Source organism: Rhincodon typus, chromosome 4 (genome assembly GCF_021869965.1).
Source record: "Rhincodon typus isolate 14 chromosome 4, sRhiTyp1.1, whole genome shotgun sequence".
NCBI lineage: Eukaryota > Metazoa > Chordata > Chondrichthyes > Orectolobiformes > Rhincodontidae > Rhincodon > Rhincodon typus.
Genome location: NC_063335.1, coordinates 64,367,879 through 64,391,238, shown reverse-complemented (window position 1 = coordinate 64,391,238; position 23,360 = coordinate 64,367,879). Strand labels below are relative to the sequence as shown.

Sequence of the window (23,360 nt, the reverse complement as noted above, 5' to 3'; positions counted from 1 at the left end):
TCCTGGCCCTCAGAGTCTCTGATATATGCTTGTTTCCAAAGGTTGCTTACTCAGTTGCATCAGGTGCAAGATCCTGGGCAAGCTCCTCCCAGGACTCAAGGTTGATATCAAAACTGCTAAGTTAAGCATTCAGAGTACCCTTTGATCACCATGAGTGTGCAGACTTAAACACTACATAGAAAACATGGCATAAGTACAGAATACCAAAAAGCATTTTTTCATTAATTACTATAATTTATTCCATAAACTGCTCTGTAGTATTCTAGTCTTTGCTTTATCTACATTATTTGCAACATTTTACATTAGTGCCAGTACCATTGGTAATTCATAAAAGCTACAAAATACTACTCCAAAGCATGGTATAGTTTGAGCTTAAATTCTAAATGTGCAGTACATTGCAACAGAACTTCAGAACTAAAGTAACGTACCAATATCGTTTGTTACTTTTTGTAAGGAATAATGTTTATTTTACAGCTCCTATTGAAGGGGAATTGCATTGCATTCAAGATCAGTGCAAATAATGAAAACAAATCTAAGCAAAACTGTAGAGGACCAATACAATGACATAAATCGTTGTAAAACAAAATCAGCACATCATCTTGGCCGATTTCAAATTGTGAAAAATCATCAAATTTAAAATACAATAATCAAACACTGACTACCTGTTGTGAGGAATGTTTTAAATTAGCAGCATGAAGACAAATCACTGAAGAGGGATAAACCATTGACATCACTTGGGGAATGTATAAAGGGAACACATCTTCATGCACTGAATTTTTATTGTGGTAACTACTGTGCCTTCATTTCAGTTGATCTCAATAAGCTTTGAGAATCTCATAGATCTCTTTAATACACAAGGAAGAATGGAAGAATGATTTATATCTCTGGAAGTCCCAATTTTACCTTTCTCTCTTTTAATTAGAATACTGCTATTTATTTGGCACTTCTGTTAAAATAACTGCTGATACTGGAATTTCACAGCCTTGGTCTACTGCTGGCATTTTCTTTAAGCCACAACAATAAAATGAGAACCTATAAAGGCTATCACTTCATATCACAGAGATTTTCTGTATTGATTACAATAGCTCATCAGTGCAGATCATTATATACAAAGTATTTCAATAAATAATTGGTTTATTTGCATTCTATGTGATAATATTAGAAATCAAAGATATGTTTAATTAACACAAAAAGTGGAATGTTTTTGAACACATATGAAAATAAAAAGCATTCAGTAATTTAACAAACAATGCTGTAAACCAAAACATATCAACTGTAATTCAAATCCATCTCGGGAAATTCTCAAGGCACTTCCTAGGCAAATCGCATTTCCATCTTCAATGATTTTGGTCTGCAAGAAAATGGAAATCAACAATTTAGGTTGCAACACCATTGATGTATTTTTAATTTGTATAAGCTGTGCATGCATTTATTGCATCTCCTTTTTTTCACAATGTAGCATCAAAATGTTAGTTTAATTGAGATCTCTGAACACAGTGCTGGTGGGATTTCTGAACTAGTGGTCTTGGCCTATTCATTCAGAGTTGGAAACCAGCTGGAGATGAAACTGGATCGTGTATATTTTGCCAATATTTTCAATGCTGTAATTCCACATGTTTTTCTTTCTTCTATTCACACATCTTGCCTCCCTTTTCAACTTTTTTACATGCTTTCTCTACCATGTGTTTTCATCATCTCCAATACTTGCCATTTCTTTTGTTTCTTTTACGCCTTTACATCACCCGCCCCTACAGCTTTCATAATATCCAATAGTTTTGGGAGAATAATTTATTGGTCATTCAACTCATTCTGTGACCAGAGTACTGACTATTCCCTTTTCATTCTTCCTTTCTATATTATGTTCCAACTAACTATTCTGGTATGGAGCGAAAGTGGGCAGATGGAATTGAGATACTGATCAACTAGATTAACTCAACGAACCAATTCCATGGCATTTATAAAAATAAAGATTTATATCTGATATAATAGAAGTATTTAAAATTATGAAGAATGGGGCAGAGTAGAAAGGCATTGATGAAAATAAATTGGACTGGCACTGGAAGGCAGCACAGAGTTGGTTACAGGCCAAGAATGCACTCCGAAATGCGAATGTCTGAGGGTTACTGTGTATTGGGAACATAGGAACAGGAGTAGGCCATTCAGCACCTTGACTGTGCTCAGCAATTCAATGAGATCATGGCTGATCTCTGGCATAACTCCATTTGGGCCCATGTCCCTTGATATGATTGCTTAATAAAAGTTTGTCCATTTCAAATTTAAATTTAACTATTGAATTAGCATTGACCTCTGTTTGAAGAAGAGAGTTCCAAACCTCCACTACTTTTTGCATGTAGGAGTGCTTTCTAACATCTCTCTTGAATGGCCTGGTCGTAATTCTCAGACTATGCCCCCAGACTCTAGAATCTTCAACTAGTGAAAATAGTTTATCTTTATGTATGTTTTTTCCCTGTTAATATCCTGAAAACCTTAACTAGTTCACCCATTAGCCTTCTAAATTCTAGACAATAAAGGCTTAATTTGTCCAATCTCCCCTCATAACTTGGAAGTCCATAACTTCAACCCTTGAGGTCCGGGTATAAGCCTTTTAAACTTGTGCCAAACTCTCTCCCAGGCCTAAAAACATTCTACCTGAGGCATGATATCCAGATCTGCCCACTGTACTCTAAGTGGGGTCTAATTAAGATTTTGTATAACTGCAGCATAATGTCTGCATTCATACACTTCAGCCTTTAAATATGAAGGCCAACATTCCTTTAGCTTCCTTGACTATTTTCATGGATAACAAGGTGTAGAGCTGGATGAGCACAGCAGACCAAGCAGCATCAGAGGAGCAGGAAGGCTGACGTTTCGGGCCTAGACCCCTCTTGACTATTTTCATATCTGTTTGTAACATTTTAAACAGATATGCATCTGAATCCTCAAATCTCATTTGCCATCCACTGTATTTACCTTTGTGCCTTCTAGAAACCCCTGATCTATCCTTATCTAAAGCCTTCTAGAAGTACATGTAAACTTACCTTTGTCCACCACCTCTGTCACCTCTTCAAAAAACTCAATGAGGTTTGTCAGACATGACCTACCTTTCATGAATCCATGCTGACCCTCCCTGATTGACTGAAATTTTATGAGGAAATCAGTTCCCTAACTTTGATTATGGACTCCAACAACTTCCCCCACCAGAGGTAGCAGGCTAACTGGTCTGTAATTCCATGGTTTCATTCTGTCACCATTCTTAAAGAGAAAAATGAAATGAACAAATTGCCAATCCTGAGGTACAACTCCTGATCTCTGAAAGATTATGGTTAGAGTGTATTTGTCTTTAGGTCTCATCAGTGTAAGACAAATGAGCTGCATATCGCTCTCAGGATCACCACTCATGGTCATCACAAAATCTGCTGGCTTTGGTATTGAGTGAGTTCATAGGTAAACTCTGAGTAAACAGAAACAAAAGGAGAAAGTAGAAATATTGGCTGTCGGTTCTTCGAATGGCCACAAATTTGCCTTTGAGAAAAATATATTGGAAATTGCTCTTAACTTTGAAATCGTTGACATGCAGTTTGCAATCCTATGTTTATTTCTTTGCATTCTTTTTCAGTTCTACTATTGTTTGCTCAATAACACTATAGATAGAAACATCTCAATTCAGAGCCAAGGAAAAAAAAGTTTATAGATAATTTGAACTACTAATATAACCATACTTTTTGAAGCATTGTTTTTAGGCTGTGGCTTTTCTTTTATTACAGCACTGTACATCACCATACATTATTTTTGCAACATTATCATGTACATTTTTGTAATCTGGAAAATAATGGTTACATCATTTTAATTTTGTGAGAACTTAGGAAGATAACATCTATTTATGTAAAGCCCTGGCCAGAACTTTCCTGAGTTGTAATCACCTCGGTAACTCTCCCAGAAGTAGTGTGGAAACCTTATTTTCTAGCATGTCTTTCCAACTCCCTGCCAAAAAAAAACATATCTACAGCAGATGTTTCATTAAGTGAGTGTGAAATAGTGGTCAGATAGTCTTTGTTATGTAGCTACTTGCAAATCCTTGGAAAACACCTTCAAAAGATTGCATACGTTAACAACAAGACTGTTCAGTCCATCTGATTTATGCTACACACAAATCTTTATGTCATCTGAGCCTTCATTAAATTAATCAACAGCCAAATGTTGTAAATGTGCTACTATATGTTATTAAATCTATTAAAATTACCAACAATAACTCATTTCTTCCAATTAAAACATTAGAAATCAGGGAAAATCTGTTAAACAAGTGCACAAATCATAATGCAGGATTAACTGAGGATCAAGGGTCACTGGACCTGAAATGTTAACTCTGTTTTTTCCTTCACAGATCTGCTGAACTTTTCCAGCAACTTTGTTTTTGTTCCTGATTGATAGCATTTTTATTTAGTATTTAACTCACTGCCACATCTCTTGTAGGCATACATGCCTTGAAGAAGTTCTGGTCCTCTCTCCAACGGGATTTCCATTCCAATCTTTCTTCTTGCCCACTGACATTAATTTCACTGTCACTCCTGGTGTTTGACCAGGTATTTGCTAAAACTCGTTTCCACAGCCATATCACATTCCTCAGTGACTGCCTCCGGCTCAGACTCACCCCATGTGGATTCCAACTGAATTTTCATCTTTGATATAACAAGGTGTAGAGCTGGATGAACACAGCAGGCCAAGCAGCATCAGAGGAGCAGGAAAGCTCATCCTTCATGTTTTGAATCCTCCCAGGATCACAGATACCTCCGTGATGTTCAACGTTCTACGGATAGCTGTTCTCGCCGCATCCTGAGATCCATACTCAGTGTTATGCAGCGCCACATGCACACTCTCATCCTTTCTCTCCAACAGCATCGCAACACACTGGCTCAGGGCTGCACCATTCCGCAGTTCCACTTCATCCCCTGGCTTATTCATCGTGCTAACAAGAAACTTTTTCTTTTCCTTTCAGGCATCAAGGCCCACAAAATACAACAACTCAGAGATACCCATGGCCCTCTGGAACCTTCCTCTCCTCCCCTTCCCTCTGACTCCGTCCTCTTCCCCCAACCCCACCTCATATCAGGTATTCACCATCCCCCCTAACCGTCCACTCTACGATGCTGAATGCTCTGTACTCAGCAAAGGCCTCAGCTTTATTCTTCTGCGTCCCCACCTTAACGAATTTCGGGCACGGCATGACGCCAAACTCTTCTTCCGCCGTCTTCACCTCTGTGCTCATTTCTTTGGACATCCCACAGACCCCTTTGCCCAGCTTCAACACTCTCCCTCCACCTGGACCCCTCCCTCCAGCCTTTTACCTGCACTTGATCTGTTCATTGAAAACTGTCGACATGATATTATTCGCCTCAATTTCTCTACCCCTCTCATGAAATCCAACCTATCTCCCTCCAAACCCTGACCCTGACTTTGTTATTAAGCCTGCCGGTAAGGGTGGTGCTGTTGTAGTCTGGCTTACTGACCTCTATCTTGCAAAGGCTCAGCGCCAACTCTCAGATACCCCGTCCTACCTTCCCCTGGACCTTGACGCCACCATGACACATCAGGCCATTGTATCTACTACTGTAACTGATCTCATTTCATCCGGTGATCTCCCCGCTCTGCTTCCAAGCTGATAGTTCCCCAGACCCACACAGCTCACTTCTACCTCCTCCCAAAAATCCACAAATAGGACTGTCCCGGCAGACCCATTGTTTCAGCCTGCTCCTGCCCCACAGAACCCATCTCTTCCTACCTTGACTCAGTCTTCTCTCCCCTGGTCCAATCCCTGCCCACTTACATCCATGATTCCTCTGATGCCTTATGCCGGTTTCAAAACTTCCAGTTTGCTGGTTTCAGCTGCCTCCTCTTTACCATGGACATGCAATCCCTTTATATGTCCATTCCCCACCAGGAGGGTCTTAGGGGCCTCCACTTCTTCCTGGAGCAAAGACCTGAACCATCCCCACCCACCACCACACTCCTCCGCTTGGCCGAGCTCGTCCTCACTCTCAACAACTTCTCTTTTAGCTCCTCTCATTTTCTTCAGGTAAGCGGGGTGGCCATGGGTACCCACATGTGCCCCAGTTATGCCTGTTTCTTCATGGGGTACGTGGAACATTTCTTGTCCCAGTCCTATTCCGGCCCCCACCCACAACTCTTTCTCCGATACATTGATGATATCATCAGTGCTAATTCTCTCTCTCGTCTGGGATTGGAAAACTTCATCAATTTCACCTCCAATTTCCACCCTGCCCTGACTTTCATCTTGTCTATTTCTGACTTCTCCCTTCCCTCCCTTGAAATTTCTGTTTCTTTTTCTGGGAATAGACTGGCCAGTAATATACACTACAAACCCACTGACTCCCACAGCTACCTGGACTATACATCCGCACACCGCACTTCATGTAAAGACTCCATCCCATTCTCTCAGTTCCTCCGTCTCTGTTGTATATGTTCAGATGAGGCCAACTTCGACAATGGAGCCTCCGAAATGTCCACCTTCTTCCTCAACCGAGGATTCCCCAGCTCCGTTGTCGACGGGCCCTCAACCAGGTTCAACCCATCTCCCACACTTCTGCTGTCACCCCTTCTCTTCCCTCCTGCAACAGCAGTAGGGTTCCCCTTGTCCTTACCTACCATCCCACCAGCATCCACATCCAGAAGATCATCAGACGCCATTTCCACCACCTCCAGCAAGATGCAACCACTAGACACATATTCCCCTCCCTTCTCTTGTCCGCCTTCTGCAGGGACTGTTCCCTCTGGGACACACTGGTCCACACTTCCTTCACCCCCAACACCTCCCCACAGCCCTACGGCACCTTCCCCTGTAACCAGCGAAAGTGCAACACTTGTCCTTTTATCTCCTTCCTCCCCATTATCCAAGGACCCAAAAATACCTTCCAGGTGAAGCAACACATTTCCCAGAATCTAGTCTACTGCATTCACTGCTCACAATTTGGTATCCTTCTACACTGGGGAAACGAAGCGTAGACTGGGTGACCGCTTCGCAGAACATCTATGTTCCACTGGCAAAAAAGACCCTAAACTACCTGTTAAAAACCAAAAGAACTGCGGATGCTGTAAATCAGGAACAAAAACAAAGTTGCTGGAAAAGCTCAGCAGGTCTGGCAACATCTGTGAAGGAGAAAACAGAGTTAACATTTCGAGTCTGGTGACCCTTCCTCTGTTTTCTCCTAAACTACCTGTTGCCTGCCACTTTAACACACCACCCTGTTCCCTGGCCAACATCTCTGTCTCTGGCTTGCTGTAGTGTTCCAGCGAAGCTCAACGCAAGCTAGAAGAACAACACCTCATTTTCGCTTGGGGACCCTACAGCCCTCCGGACTCAATATCGAGTTCAATAATTTTAGGGCCTAAACTCTCCCAAGTCCCAGCCCCCTACGCAACACACCAGGCCTTGTTACCACATTGCCTGCCACTACACACCACTTGTTGTTAGTCACTAATAGTCCCCATTAAAACTATTCACCCTCCCAGGCTGATCGTTATCAACTATGTCTGTCCAACTGCTCTTCTCTCTCTTTAGGCTCTATCCTATTATTTACTCCCTACCCCATCCCCTCCCATTTTTCTGCATATAAATTTCCAAGCCACCATCAGTTCTGAGGATCAAGGCTCACTGGACCTGAAATGTTAACTCTGACTTTTTCTTCACAGATGCTGCCAGACCTGCTGAGCTTTTCCAGCAACTTTGTTTATGTTCCTGATTTACAGTATCCACACTTCTTTCGATTTTTAGTTAAGGATGACAACCTGATTCCCAGAAGCTATTCCAAAAACAGCAATTACAACTAAGGTAATAATGGTAAGATTACTTCAGTTTTTTTTAATGAACTACCAATTCATTACAATTGGATCAGGGATTTAACTTTACATCTAAATTTTTTCAGGACAAAAGCAGCAATCCGCAATTGAAGTGTACTGTCTGTCATCTGCAAACATGATACTGTACAATCAGGCAATGAATAAGGTATATTGTCACAAATACAGAATTAGGGCAAAGGATTAGATTTCTGAATCTTTGCTGCCAGAGCTTCCCTGATTGAATCTACTAGATTTTGTCTAATCAACTTGATCTATGGTCATGAAATAAACAATTTGTTAAAAATGATTCAGGAAAAATTCTCAAGGCAAAGGGATGAATCATTAATGTTGGATAATGTGTCTATGTATCTACAGGGCCATTCTAGAATGACACTAGCGTTTATCTTTTATGGAAAAGACTGACCCAGTTGGTATCCAAAATAAAAACCTAGTAAATTTAGCACCTTTTAGAGTTATTCATATTAACACCTCCAACAACTCCAATAGCTTTGCCCATCATTGAGATTCCAGGTTCAGAGTGCTCATACGACAGCGTCAGGGAATTTCAACACCTATAGCTAAGATCATGGTATACATGTATACTTACGTGGCAAATATTCAGTGTTGAGCACACAATGGGCTCATAGCTAGTCTTGTTAGTAACCTTGCACATCTTTTATAGTCTGAAAAAAAGCACACAATAAAATTATCTAATTAATTACTTAGACAACAATTACTTCTATGAACAATTTTATTCAAAAACTAGTGGAATTCTTGAACGTTTTTAATCAGTTGCTAAAGTTCAATGTAAAACTGAACCGGGTCCAGAAAGCTAAACTCCAGAGAAAGTTCTGAATAACCTTCAAAAAATATTGGTTGTTCGCCATTTGATATTTAGTGTCCACTTCCAGATACCACATTTTAGGAGGGGCGTAAAGGCTTCAGAAAGGGTGTAGAAAAAATTTCCAAGAATGGTTCGTGTATGAGGGACTTCAGTTACAAGTATGATTAAATAAACTGTGGTTATAGTCTGTTTAGAAGTGAAGGTTGTGAGGAAATTTGATCGAGGTGTTCAAAATCATGAGGAATTTGGATAGAATACATCAGGAGATATTTTTCCTATTTATAAAATGTTCAAGCACCAGAGAATAGACATCAGCTTAAAATGTTTTTCAAAAGAACCTTAAACAACATGAAGAAAAGCATTTTATATAACAAATTGTTATACTTTGAAATGCTGTATCAGAAAGGGTTACGGAGAAAAAGTCAAATATTGAATAATTAATCAGATACATGAAAGAAAAAAAGTGCATAGCTATGGGAAGGGACTGAGAATTTGTACTTGAATAAACTATCTTAAAGGTAAAGTCACCACAGTCTTACTAGACCACAGGGCTATTCTCTCATTAGAGAGACAGAGAGAACTGGTGATGACCTGAGGGTCACTACACCTGAGGTGAGGGGAAAGGTTAAGGACAATCTTTCATGGGAACCTCAACCAGTGTGGGAATTGAATCTATGCTGTTGGCATCATTCCATGTTACAAACCAGCTATCCCGCTAACTAAGCTAACTGACCCTCTAAACTATTGAACAGAATATAAAACAGAATTTTTAATTAAAATCAATGGGTTAAGATCTATTAAATTTGAAAAACATGTGTACTGACTTTCACATGCTCAGAATGTCCCAGATTGCTTTTTAATGAAGTAATTTTTAAGTGTGGTTGTTATTTTAGGTGTGTTACTAAATCAGTAAAAGCATTTTTTCAAGCACACCATGAAGGAGATGCAACTTACACCTTATTTCCAGCAGAAATTATATGATGCATAGACAGGTGTCAGCCTGAAATCCAATCTAAAATCATGAAACTTGAGAACCGTGGACAATAGTTCATAATGCAACTTCTTGTTGAGACCTGGCAAATTCCAACCAGTTCTGTCATCATCTGTCTGGTAGATCTTCAGATGGGAGGGAAAGAACTGGCAATGACGACTCTGTCTGGCACTTGTTAGAGTATTTTGTAATGCCAGAGGGAGCACTCTTACCCTTTTGGGCTTTGCAGTAAAACAATATAAATATGATCAATGTCATCTTGAAGTGACCTTCCCAGCCCCATTACAGATGATGGGTTACAGTGCTGGAAATCTGGACACGGGATGTACAATTCATACACTGTCCAAATTTACACTAATATCGATTCGGTCCTACATTCTCATTTTTGGGATCCTAAATGCCTAATTCAGGCAAACACCCTGCCCTCCAAAGGGTGTCAGCTATAAATTTCATACCCAGTGCATTTCTGGGAGTGAGTGAGCATGGCTGAATTATGTCCAGAACGTAAAGAACCAAGAAAGTATCACACAGAGCCTCCAACTAACATCAACAGATCATAAGTTGTAACTCATTCAGTTTTTTTTAGACTGGCAAGAACATAATTTCATAGCAAATTAATTATTTCTAAATTGTCCTCCAACCTGTAAAAACTTCAGCATCAACAACAACTTAAATTCAAATTTGGAGGTATACTGCAGTTTCTTTGTCATCATTTGGACTGTATCCTGGAATTCCTCATCCGATATTCCAGAAGAATTATTATGCAGGAGGCACTATCACCTTAGATGTTGCAGTGGTTCACTGAGGCATCAAGTAAGTGAGGCATCTTAAACCTCAGGTGCTCATGCATGTTATGATGATTGTCCTGAGGATTAGAATGCAGGAGAACAATGCAGGGCAGTGCTACTGTGAGTAAACATGAAACAAATGTAGTGCTTTCTTCTTAAAAATCATCGACTGTTAGGGCCTGTGGAGTGGTTAAGGTTGTCCAATGATAAAATGGGTGGCACGGTGACTCAGTGGTTAGCACTGCTGCCTCACAGTGCCAGGGACCTGGGTTCGATTCCACCCTCGGGTGACTGTCTGTGTGGAGTTTGCATATTCTCCTCATGTCTGTGTGGGTTTCCTTTGGGTGCTTTGGTTTCCTCCCACAGTCCAAAGATGTGCAGACTAGGTGATTGGCCATGCTAAATTGCCTGTAGTGTTCAGGGATGTGTTGATTAAGTGGGTTATAGGGGAATGTGTCTAGGTGGAATGCTCTGAGGGTTAGTGTGGACTTGTTGGGCTGAAGGACCTGTTTCCACACTGTAGGGATTCTGTGATCTGTTGCTTTTTTATTGCAAAGGCTCTTTTTGCAAAACAGATAAAATGCTAATGATACAAGTTGAGGAAAATATGCAGCTCCACACCCTGAGGCATTGTTACTTAATGAGTTGGAATGGGAAAAGGACCAATAAATCTGGATTTCAACATTGTTTGGCATAATCCATGTAAAAAAGACATGTATCATGATATATTTGGCAAAACACAATACAGTTTAAAGGTGCTGTCTCACACCTGTGGACAGAAAAGGTAGGAGCATGGCCAGGCAGTCAAAGGCACTGGTTTAAGAGTCAGTGAGTTCAAATAAAGACTCAACTCCCATCTGTCCCAGAGGTATGTCATAACAAGCCTGAAAAGCAATTTAAACGACAGGAGATGAAATCCGTATAAGATGAGTAGAGTTTGTTGATCAGATATTTCTAATCAACCTGTTCAGGTATGTCTGGAGTATGATGAGATTTGGAGCCTGGTTTTCAAGCTCAGAAGTAGAAACACTACCACGACACTGTGGAGCCCCCAGAATGTTTTGTATTCTGTTCAGATTGTAGGAAAAGTACTTCTTAAATTGCATTTACCCTAATTGTTACACACTTAAGGAATATATTGACATGACACTAAGATGTCATGTTGCTGTTATGTTATAGTATCACTTTGACAACTGGTATTTAGTCATACCAACAGAGAGAAACAAATTATAGTGCTTGTCTTTATCAGATTATCTTGGGAAAAAAGGCATAAGATCATTGACTATGTCCTTGTATGATGCTTCCACCTGTATTTGAATCATAAAATTATACAAAACAAGAGACTATTTGGTATAGAGATAGCAGGAACTGCAGATACTGGAGAATCTGAGATAACAAGGTGTAGAGCTGGATGAACACAGCAGGCCAAGCAGCATCAGAAGAGCAGGAAGGCTGACGTTTCGGGCCTAGACCCTTCTTCAGAAATGGGGGAGGGGAAGGGGGTTCTGAAGTAAATAGGGAGAGAGGGGGAGGCAGATAGAAGATGGATAGAGGAGAAGATAGGTGGAGAGGAGACAGACCGGTCAACGAGGCGGGGATGGAGCCAGTAAAGGTGAGTGTAGGTGGGGAGGTAGGGAGGAGATAGGTCAGTCCAGGGAGGACGGACAAGTAAAGGGGGCCAGATGAGATTAGTCGGTAGGAGATGGGGGTGGGGCTTGAGGTGGGAGGAGGGGATAGGTGGGAGGAAGGACAGGTTAGGGATGCTGGGACGAGCTGGGCTGGTTTTGGGATGCGGTAGGGGGAGGGGAGATTTTGAAGCTTGTGAAGTCCACATTGATACCATTGGGCTGCAGGGTTCCTTTTACTGGCTCCATCCCCGCTTCTTTGACCGGTCTGTCTCCTCTCCACCTATCTTCTCCTCTATCCATCTTCTATCCACCTCCCCCTCTCTCCCTATTTATTTCAGAACCCCCTTCCTCTCCCCCATTTCTGAAGAAGGGTCTAGGCCCGAAACGTCAGCCTTCCTGCTCGTCTGATGCTGCTTGGCCTGCTGTGTTCATCCAGCTCTACACCTTGTTATCTCAGACTATTTGGTACATCATGTGTAGTCCATTCTTGCAAGAACTATCCAACTGGTCGCACCATCCAAAGCACTGTTTTTATCCCCTTATAGCATATACAAAACTGTGCATTCTGACTGAAATAAACGAAAGAACTAAGGATGCTGGAAATCTGAAACAAAAACAGAAATTACTTAAGAAACTCAGAAGGTCTGAAGAAGTGCAATTGGATTTGAAAAATTAAGCTTTCTCTCCAAAGATGCTGCAACACCTGATGAGTTTCTCCAGCAATTTCTATATTTGTTTCTGCTCTCTGACTTCTGACTCATGCAGGGATTTCTAATGTTAGAAAATCTAATCTTCCTAAGATTAGAAGCAAAGATGATTCCAAACACAGCTGGTACTCTTGTGAAATCTTTTGGTTTAAAACATTCCCTTCAATAAGTAATGATGTTGTAGCCATTTGAAACTGGAATAATGTGAGAGCATGTCCTACTTTATACAATAAGTTTGACAAACCAAAGTTACAATACAAAGACAAATCCATTTGCAATGTGCAGCTTACAATGGTTGCATCATGCATGTAGAGTGAAGTGGGAGGAGAACACTTCACTTTAAATAAAAGCAGTATGATATAAGGACATTGTATCTTCACAAAATGAAAGCCAATAGGTCAAATGACTTCCTATGTGGCTTCTGTTCAGACTGGGACAATATTTTGAGGAAGTTACTTAAAAATATAAACAGAATTCCCAGGTGCTAACTACTCCTCACCATTTCAATGGAAAAGATTTTAAAAATAATGACTACGAGACTTGTTGACCCTATGAAGCTGAAAGTCATTCAGTGAGGATGGTCATAACTGCAAAGCTGATTGACTGCCAAGCATTCACCCATTGTGTTTTAACTACATTGGCTCCAAACCATTGTGTGGTCTAAGGGATACATGGCCTGTGCCAGAGTAGAACTTTAACAGCTCTTCAGTGTCCTATTCATCGTTGATAAGGGGTCAGATGAAAAGTCTCTCAGGCTGAAGCAATGTTCCCTTGAGTATATAATGGAGAGAAGCTCAATAGTGAATGACACAGACATGGCTTCTATTTCTCAGGTGATGGCTCCAGTCCTTGTATACATGGCTGTGTGAATGAAGGGCAAACATGTCTGTGGCCCTCTGGGAGGGTATCTCATGATGTCGAAATAGGTTAAATTCAAGATTTGACCAGGGCTATGTACAAGATGTTCCATTGACAAAAGTGCTTACTTGAGGGGGGAGCTGCAAAGTATGTGCTAAACAGATTGATCCCTGTAATTTGTTCACAACTCACTTCATGCATATATGAAGATCAGTCAAATCAATCCTGCACTTTTACCAGCTCTGGTGCAGCTGAGGACTAGGCAAAAGGTGGCCCAGTGTCACATACAGCTAAAGCCACTGCACCAAGATGCAGCAGCCTCAGAGAGATGGTAACAGCATCGACACTACCTGATGGTTTGGCATTTACAAACAAGAAATTCACAACTTATGCCCAACATTCAATACTACACAAGGTAAAACGGTCAGAAATGCCATTGTTAATGATCTGGCACCATAAATCTGCCACCAATTTCAGAACAATGTTTCAGGCGTTGGTCCTGAATGCTCATTAAGCAACAGCTGACAAAGGCATCCTCACTGGATAGCCGTGACACTCAGGTCTCCACATCATTGCAGAGTCTGCCTCAGTCCTTCCTGGTAATTTGTCTACCTCTCCTCAAAGAAGTGAATGTTCTTATGTCAGGTAACCCAATGCCTGTCATCTACTCCCTCCTGTTGTGACTGTTCTTCTCCATTGACAAACATTATGATTGAGTGGCATTCCAAAGTGTGCATAACCACTTTATCTGCATGCTTACCTAGGACACCTCCTGGAATGTCCCCAGTAAGAGATTGGTACTTAATCTATCCTGCAATTGTATAGCATTCACAGCATGAACCCACACGTTCAATCCATGTGTTGCATCCAAATGCATTCCAGACCCTGGACAATGACAGTATGAAAAGTTTTATCTCATATCATTTTGCCTTTTTTGCTAATTACTATAAATCTGTGCTCTTTTGTTCTCATCATTTGACAAGTGGGAACATTCTCTCCATATGTGCTCTGTCAGATCCTTATCATTTTGAATACTTCTATCAGATTCCCTCTCCTCCTTCTCCACTCCAAGGGGAACAATTTCTCCAATCTATTTTTTTAACTGAAATTTCCATTCCCAGGAACCATTCTCGAAACCTCTCCTGCGCTCTCTCCAATGCCTTCATTTCTTTCCTGAGGTGTGGTGCCCAGAACTGGACACAATTCTCCAGAAAAGCTAAATCAGTGTCTTATATAAATTCAATACAATCTCCTTGCTCTTGTACTCTGCCACTCTTAATAAAAACTGGGATACTACACTTTAACTGCACCTGCACCACTCTGGAGTTGTACTCTATATTCATATTCCCTTTCTATGCTCTTCTTATCAAAATGTATCACTTCGCACTACTCACACTGAACTACATCTGCCACCTATCTATCTACTCACCAACTTGCTTATGTCCTTAATGTTTTACTTTATTCTCCTCACTGTTTACAATGTTTCCAAGTTTAGTGTCATCTGCAAAGTTCAGAATTTTGCCCTGTTCTTCAAGGTCTAGAGTATTAATACATATCAGGAAAAGCACTGAACAAAGTCCCAACACTGAACCTTGGAAAATTATACTACAAACCTCTCCAGCTGAACAACATCAAATAACCATTTCGTAACACCAACCAATTTTGTACCATTTTTGTAAACTTTGCTAATATCCCTTTCCATCCACGAGTTCCAACTTTGCTCACGAGTCCATTGTGTGACACAGTATCACACGGCTTCAGGAAGTCTTTGTACACCACATCAAAAGTAGTGATCTGATCAACCCTCTCTGCTCCATTTTTAAAAAAATTCTAGTGAGTAGTTAAATATGATCTTCCATTATGAGATCAGTGCTGGCTTTCTTCAATTTCACAACTTTGTTCATGTAACTATTATTTTGTCCCAACTTATTGTTTCAAGATCTTTTCCAATCACCAAAGTTAAACAAAATGGTTTGTATTTGCTTGGTTTATCCTTCTGCATTTTTTTCAACAAGGGCTGAACGTTTGCCATTTTCCAGTCCTCTGGCAGTAAACTGAGTCTAAGGAAGACTGAAAAATTATTGCCAGTGTTCTTGACTTCTGCAGTGTCTCCTCTCACTTCCTTCGGTATCCTCAGATGCACCTCATGCAGACTTGGTGCATCGTCAACATGAAGTACATACAGTCTGTCCAATATCTCCTTTTCACTGCCTCACCAGGACCCAGGCAGTAATTCCCATGAGAAAGATAGATGCAAAGTATTCCTTTATTGCTTTAGCAATGCTTTCTGCTTCCTTGTTTTAAAAGCTGTTTTTGGTCCCTAGTTAGCACTACTTCTCCTTTTGCCACCATTTTACTATTTATACACCAATGAAAGACTTTGAAATTCACCTTTATGTTAGTTGCTACTACTGTCTTTTCAGACACCCCCTTTGCTTCTTTAATTGGCTTTTCCAACACATCTCTGAATCTTCTATTTCCAGCCCGGTCCTTGATTGTATTTTTTGATCTGATATCTGTCATAAGCACATCGTTTCTTCTTTATCATAATTTTATACATTTTTGTCATCCAAGCTCTGCATTTGTTTGCTGTACCTTTCCCATGTAAGGGATTATGTTTTCAAGCTGCCAGAGCAATATCTTGGTTGAAGGTTCCCCTAATTTTCCTGCCAGATTTTGATTATACTTTATTTAACATATAACCAGGCTTAGTCCACTAAGGTTGGCTGTTTGAGCCTGCTTCACCAGTCAGTTAGATCATGGCTGATCGACCTCAATGATACTTTCCTGTACTTTCTCTATACGCCTTAATGATCTTTGGCTTCAGAAATTTATTGATTTCTATCTTCAACATGCTGACACAGCTCTCTGGGGTAGGGAATTCCTAAGATTCATCACTTAGGCTCTCTGCAATTGCAGCAAGACATCTTTACTCCAGTACTCAAATCCCCTTGAAATGTATGCCAATATGCTGTTTCCCTTCTTAATTGCGTCCTGTACCTGCCTACTAGGTACAAGTGCTACTTTTAGTGACACATGGACAAGGATACCTAATCCCCGACAACACATACAATTCCCAAACTCTCACCATTTAAGAAATATTCTGCTTTTCTGTTATATGTTGGCAAATAATTAACTTTACACTCGTTCATGTTATATTCCATCTTTCATTTTCTAACCCATTTACTTACACTGTCCAAGTCCTTTCAAAGCCTCCTTGTATGTTTCTCACAATTTAAGTTTCCACCCACTTTGGTGTTATCAGCAAATTTGAAAATATTAAAATTGGCCTTGTTATGATCCAAGCTCATGTTATTAAAAGACAAGTCAGAACCAGGACTGAAATCTAGTTTAGTAAATTACTTTTTTTTTGTTTTATCAAGGTGGTCTTTCACTGAAACACAAATACACAGTGGCGTAGAGTCTGTTTTAGGAATGAGACATAAGTTTATGAAGCAAAAGAAATTAAGATAAAATGGAATAAACCAAACTATCTACGTATAACACACAGCTTTCAACATTTTGAAACAAATAGTAAAATTCAATTCCATTCATCCCAAGAACATTCATTTATAGTAATCAAACACCAAATAGAATTCCCTTCTCTATCACACAGAGGGCTTAACTTCATGTGATTGCAATTCCCAATTTGGAGTAGGCGATTGCCTCTTCCTTGAGGCTTCATATAATTGAGTGGAAGTTTCTCAGCTTCAAATAACCCCTTCAGGGCTTTAACCAAATACTTTTGATCTGGAACTTTCAAACTAAACTGTATACACAGAGGTAACCCTTTTTTTTTAACAATTCTAAACCATCTCCTTTTTCAGGAACAATTGTTTTACAAATGCAGCTTCAGCAAAAAATTCTGAGAAATCTCCAAACTGAAACCTAAAAGCCTTTTCCAAGCTAATTGTCTTTCTCCTGATCAAAGTAAAAAGAAAACCAGTGACCGTCTAAATTGAAAGCCTAATGCACAATTGTTCGCGTGTAAAATCTCTCCCAATGAAAACAATACATCACTACTCGCCAGAAAACTTTTGTCATTATTATTAAAAAGAAATCACTATAGTTACAGAAATAGCTACAAATTAATCATGAGACACCTTCAAGCAAACACACCACCCAGATGTCACCATCACAAAACCAAACTAGATAAATGCTGTCAATATATATATATATAAATCACATACCCTATGTCAAATTCCCCACATTGAAATAGCGTCATACAGTCATAGAGCTGTACAGCACAGCAATAGACTCTTCGGTCCAACTCGTCCATGCCAACCACATACCCTAAATTAATCTAGTCCCTTTGCTAGCGTTTAGCCCAAATCCTACCCATCCAGGTGCCTTTTAAATGTTGTAAATGGTACCAGCCTCTGGCTGCTCAGTCCATACACATATCACCCTCTGCACGAAAAGATTGCCCCTTAGGTCCCTCTTAGGTCTTTCCTTTCTCACCTTAAACCTATGCCCTCTAGTTTTAACTCCCCCCACCCCTGGGGAAAAGACCTTGGCTATTCACCCTATCCATGCCCCTCATGATTTTATAAACCTTTATAAGGTAATGCCTCAACATCTGATGCTCCAGGGAAAATAGCCCCAGCCTATTCAGCTTCTCCCAATAGCTCAAACCCTCCAACCCTGGCAACATCCTTGTAAGTCTTTTCTGAACTCTCTCATGTTTCACAACATCCTTCCTGTAGCAGGGAGACCAGAACTCCATGCAGTAATCCAAAAATGGCCTAATCAATGTCCTATACAGCCTCAACATGACCTCCCAATTCCTTTACTCAATGCACTGATAAATAAAGGCAAGCATACCAAATGCCTTCTTCATTATCCTGTTTATCTGGAACTCCAATTTCAAGGAACTATGAACCTGAATTCCAAGGTCTCTCCATTCAGCAATACTCCCCAGGACCTTACCATTAAGTGTATATATCCTGCCCTGATTTGCCTCTCCAAAATGCAGCAGTTCACATTTATCTAAATTAAACTCCTCTGCCACTCCTTGGCCTATTGGCCCATCTGATCAAGGTTCCATTGTACTGTGAAGTAACCTTCTTCGCTGTCCACTAAACCTCCAGTTTTGGTGTCATCTGCAAACTTACTAACCATGCCTCCTATGTTCACATCCAAATCACGTACATAATTGACGAAAAGTGGACCCAACATCAATCCTTTTGACACACGTCTAGTCCTAGGCCTTTACTCTGAAAAGCAACCCTCCTCCACCACCCTCTGCATTCTATTTTCAGGCCAGTCTGTATCCAAATGGCTAGTTCTCCCTATGTTCCGTGTGATCTAACCTTGCTAACTAGTCTGCCATGAGGATTCTTGTCGAACACCTTACTGGAGTTCATATAGATCACGTCCACCACTCTGTCCTCATCAATCCTCTTTGTTACTTCTTTAAAAAACTTAATCAAGTCAGTGAGACATGACTTCACATGCAAAAAGCCATGTTGACTATACCTAATCAGTCTTTTCCTTTTCAAATACATGCAAATCCTCTCCCTCAGGATTTCCTCCAACAACTTGACCGCCACTGATGTCAGGCTCACTGGTCTATAGTTCCCTGCCTTTTCCTTACCACCTTTCTTAAATAGCATAGAACATAGAACATAGAACTGTACAGCACAGTACAGGCCCTTTGGCCCATGATGTTGTGCCGAACTTTTACCCTAAACCTAAGGTCTATCTAACCTCCATCCCTACCTTATACTATCATTCAAATGCTTAACTAATAGCAGCTTAAATGACCTAACGAGGCCGACTCCACTACCCTCTCCGGCAATGCATTCCACGTCAGCACCACGTTTGCCAACCTCCAGTCTTCCGGCACCTCATCTGTGGCTCTCGATGACACAAATATCTCAGCAAGGGGCCCAGCAATCACTTCTCTAGCTTCCCACAAAGTTCTAGGGTACAGCTGATCAGGTCCTGGGGATTTATCCATATTAGTGTGTTTCAAGACATCCAGCAACTGCTCCTTTCTAATATGGACACTTTTCAAGATGTCGCTATTCATTTCCCCAGGTTTTCTAGCTTTCATATCCTTCTCCACAGTAAACACTGATGTAAGATACTCGTTTAGTATCTCATCCATCTCCTGCAGTACCACATGTAGGTGGCCTTGCAAATCTTTAAGGAGCTGTATTCTCTCCCTAGTTATTCTTTTGGCCTTAATGTGTTTGTAGAATTCCTTTGGATTCTTTTTAACCCTATTTGCCAAAGCTATCTCATGTTTCCTTTTTGCCCTCTTGATTTCCCTCTTCAGTATACTCCTGCCTTTGTACTCTTCTAAGGATTCACTCAATCCCTGCTCTCTGTACTTGACATGTGCTTCCTTCTTATTCTTGACCAAAATCTCAAATTCCCTAGTCATCCAGCTTTCCTTACATATTGTATATAGATTGAGAACAGTTGTGACTAAAACACTGACCCTTGCAATACCACACTAGTTAAGTGCTTAACATTATGAGAATGATCTATTTATTTCTAATTTCTGCTTTCTATTCACCAGTTCTCAATCATATTCTCCCATCCCATACGCTCTAATTTTCTTTACTAACCTTCTGTGTGAGACCTCATGAAAAGCCTTCTGAAAATCCAAACGTACTGCAATCACTGGTTCACGTTTGTCTATGCTACAAATAACAACCTCAAAAAGTCCCAGCAAGTTTATCAATATAATTTCCCTTTCATACATTCATGCTAACTACACAATTTTGCCATTTTCTTTCTGAAATTCTCTGTTTCTAACATTTTCCCTACCACCGTCATCAAGTTAACAGGTTTGTAGTTCTCCACTCATCCTCTTCCTCCCTTCTTAAATAATGAAGTTACATTTGTACCTTCCAGTAAACAGTAACACTGTCAGAATCTATAGAATTGTGAATGATTATTACCAACCCATTCTTTATCACTGTAGCTACTTTTTTCAACTCTTTAGGATGCATCTCATTTGGTCCCGGACACTTATCAACACTTAACCCAGCTAATTCTTCAAGTAAAGCTCCTTTAATAAAACTAATTTTCAACTACATAAATCCCTTGGTCACTTAGTATTTTTGAGAGATTTTCTGTATCTTCTTCCATGAAGAGAGACACAAGCCACTATTTAGTTTCTCCTCCATTTCCCTGTTCTCCAGTATAAATTCAACAAGTCCCCATTTGTAAAAGGTCTATATTTATCCTTGCTAATCTTTTCTATTTCAATTATTGATTACAGTATTTGAGTCTGGCTTTCTGTATCTCACTAGCTAGCATTCGTAGTTTCTCTTCCCTTTCTATATCAGCTCATTAGTCCTGCTTTGCTGAGTTCTAAAGTGCTCCTAATCTTCATGCTTACCATTAATTCTGGCATTTTTTAAGGTGCTTATTTTGATCTAATACAATTATTTATTTATTTTGATCACAGTTGATTCACCTTTCTCTTTGGATATTTGCACATTGTAGGGAAGTAGACTATGTTGTATTTCCTTAAATATTAGCCATTGGCTGCCTATCATCATATCTTTTAGTACCTTTTCACAATCCTCCATAGCCAACTTGCCCCTCATTTGTTTATAATTAACACCCAAGTTTCAGAATGAACAATGCTGCATTCAATGATAATGTAAAATTCTTCGTACCTTATTTTCCAAAGTCTGTCTTATGAGTTAGGTCATTCATTAGCACTTTCTCTTTACACAACACTAAATCCAAAGTAGCCCAATCCCCAGTGGCTACTCAATATGCTCCCTAAGACATTGTGGGTCTACCAATAGCTACTGAACTATCAGGTTCAAGAAGGCAGCTCATCACTGCCTTCTCAAGGGCAATTAGGGATGGGAAGTAAACGCTGGTGCAACTATTGATGCCACATTCCATAAATGAACTTAAAAAGAAGATATTCATTCCAGAAATTCATTTCATAGCCACTTCAGGAATTTTTCCTCCACAGCATTAGTACTGACTTGGTTAACCCAGACTGTATGAGAAGTGAAGTTGCAATTTCCTGATTTATAGCATGTCCAACATTCGCACGACATTTTAGTTGCCTGTGAGTAACTCGCACAGATGTTCTATTCCCAAACTGTTTCTATGTCTTGATCATTTGATCTAAGAAAATCTTATTCTAATGTACTGATCTCATTTTTTAATAGGAGTAATACCCCATCTCCTTTTCCTTTTATTTATCATTCCTCCATGTAGAATATCTTTCAATATTCAGTTCCAAATCTTGGTTACTCTGTAATCACATGTCTATAATGGCAATTAAATCATACCCATTTACCTCAAACAGTGAATTAATATCATCAACTTTTTTTATGTGTTTCCCCATTGTGATTCTGTTTGACGCTTGCTCCTGTTTCATGTGTCTTCTATTTTTTTTACTTACAATTCTTTGATTTCCTTTCAATAGTTTATTTTCCCTTGATTCTGAGCTCTCTTTTCAATTTGCAACTCCCTGCCAAACTGTTTTTAATGCTCCCCAGCACCAGTAGCAAATCTCCCTGTGAGGATATTAGTTCTGATCATGGTAAGATGCAGCTGTCCAACTTGTACAGGCCACATTTGTCCCAAACCAGTGCTAATGCCACAGGAATCTGATGCCATCTCTTATGCACTAATTCTCCAAACACATATTCAATCAAAAGTTTTAGCTTCAATGCTCACTAGCACATGACTGGGAATAATCCTGATATTATTGTTTTGGAGATCCTGCTTTTCAATCTTTTTTTCAGACCCTCATTCCACTTCCTATCCGAGTCATTGGTCCCAACTCAACCAACCTCTGGTTGTTCACATTTCCCCCAGAAGAATGTTCTGCAGCCAGAACGTGTCTAGTTCTTAAAATGAAAGCAAAGTTGCATTTTTGTAATTTTTGTCCTTGTACTTTTGCTGCCTTTGCTACATTTTGCTGGTTAGTCCACCAATACTCCGTTTCATTCTCTTAGTTTATGTGGATTTTGACATTTCAAGTTTACATTAGTGCAAATTGCATGTCACTTAAATGCGAACAAAAATGTGTGCATTCATCTACAAAGTAAAATGTACATTTCACAGACATATTAATTTTTGTCAGAAATCAAACCTCACTATAGTAATTCATAAGGGTAAAAAGAATTGACATTGATTTTAGTACATGAATATTTAATAAGTTCATATCATATTCACCTCCCTGCAATTAATTGCATTCTTTTAAAAGTGCTTTACTTATGAAAGTAGGTCTAATATTATTACTCCATCTGGAGGGCATCTTGTTTAAGATACTTGAGCTGCCAACAAAAAGAATGTGTCAAATGTGTACCATTAATATTGGTAATAGTGTTTACCCTTAAGGGGAGGTGTTTGAATGGTTAGGTTTAGATATAACCAGAAATAAAGCAAATAAGTATAGGATCTCAAAACGTGAGACTCCAAAAAATGTTGTCATATGCCAAAAGCTCACAAGCCACTGAAATCAAAACAATGGAAGAGAATAGTGCCAAAACTGAGTTACATTCCAGTTAATCAGAAACTGTTGCAAATGTAATGAATACTTAATCAATGCCATAAAATCTGAAGACAATTTTGTAAAAGTTGAAGCCTTCTGGTGCGAGCTGTGATCAAAGTTTAGATACAATTCCAAGCATCTAAGTTTCACTCTGAAAGAAGCTACTTGATTCAATTGAATCAGAGATAGTAGGAACTGCAGATGCT

The 23,360-nt window shown here is 39.8% G+C and overlaps 1 protein-coding gene across 2 annotated transcripts in view; it reads right to left on the bottom strand.

Moving 5' to 3' along the window:
• Window positions 1-212: 212 nt before the first annotated feature.
• The window catches only part of alkal1 (ALK and LTK ligand 1), a 50,650-nt gene continuing 27,502 nt past the window's right edge, over window positions 213-23,360 (bottom strand). Inside the window, exons 4-5 of one of the 2 annotated variants that reach the window (XM_048596060.1) lie at window positions 8,459-8,534; window positions 213-1,351 (exon numbers count right to left, since the gene is read on the bottom strand). In XM_048596060.1, the coding sequence (XP_048452017.1) occupies window positions 8,470-8,534 (65 nt within the window). In that variant the 3' untranslated portion in view covers window positions 213-1,351; window positions 8,459-8,469. The remainder of the gene's footprint in view (window positions 1,352-8,458; window positions 8,535-23,360) is intronic. The other variant, XM_048596061.1, reaches the window with a different exon arrangement.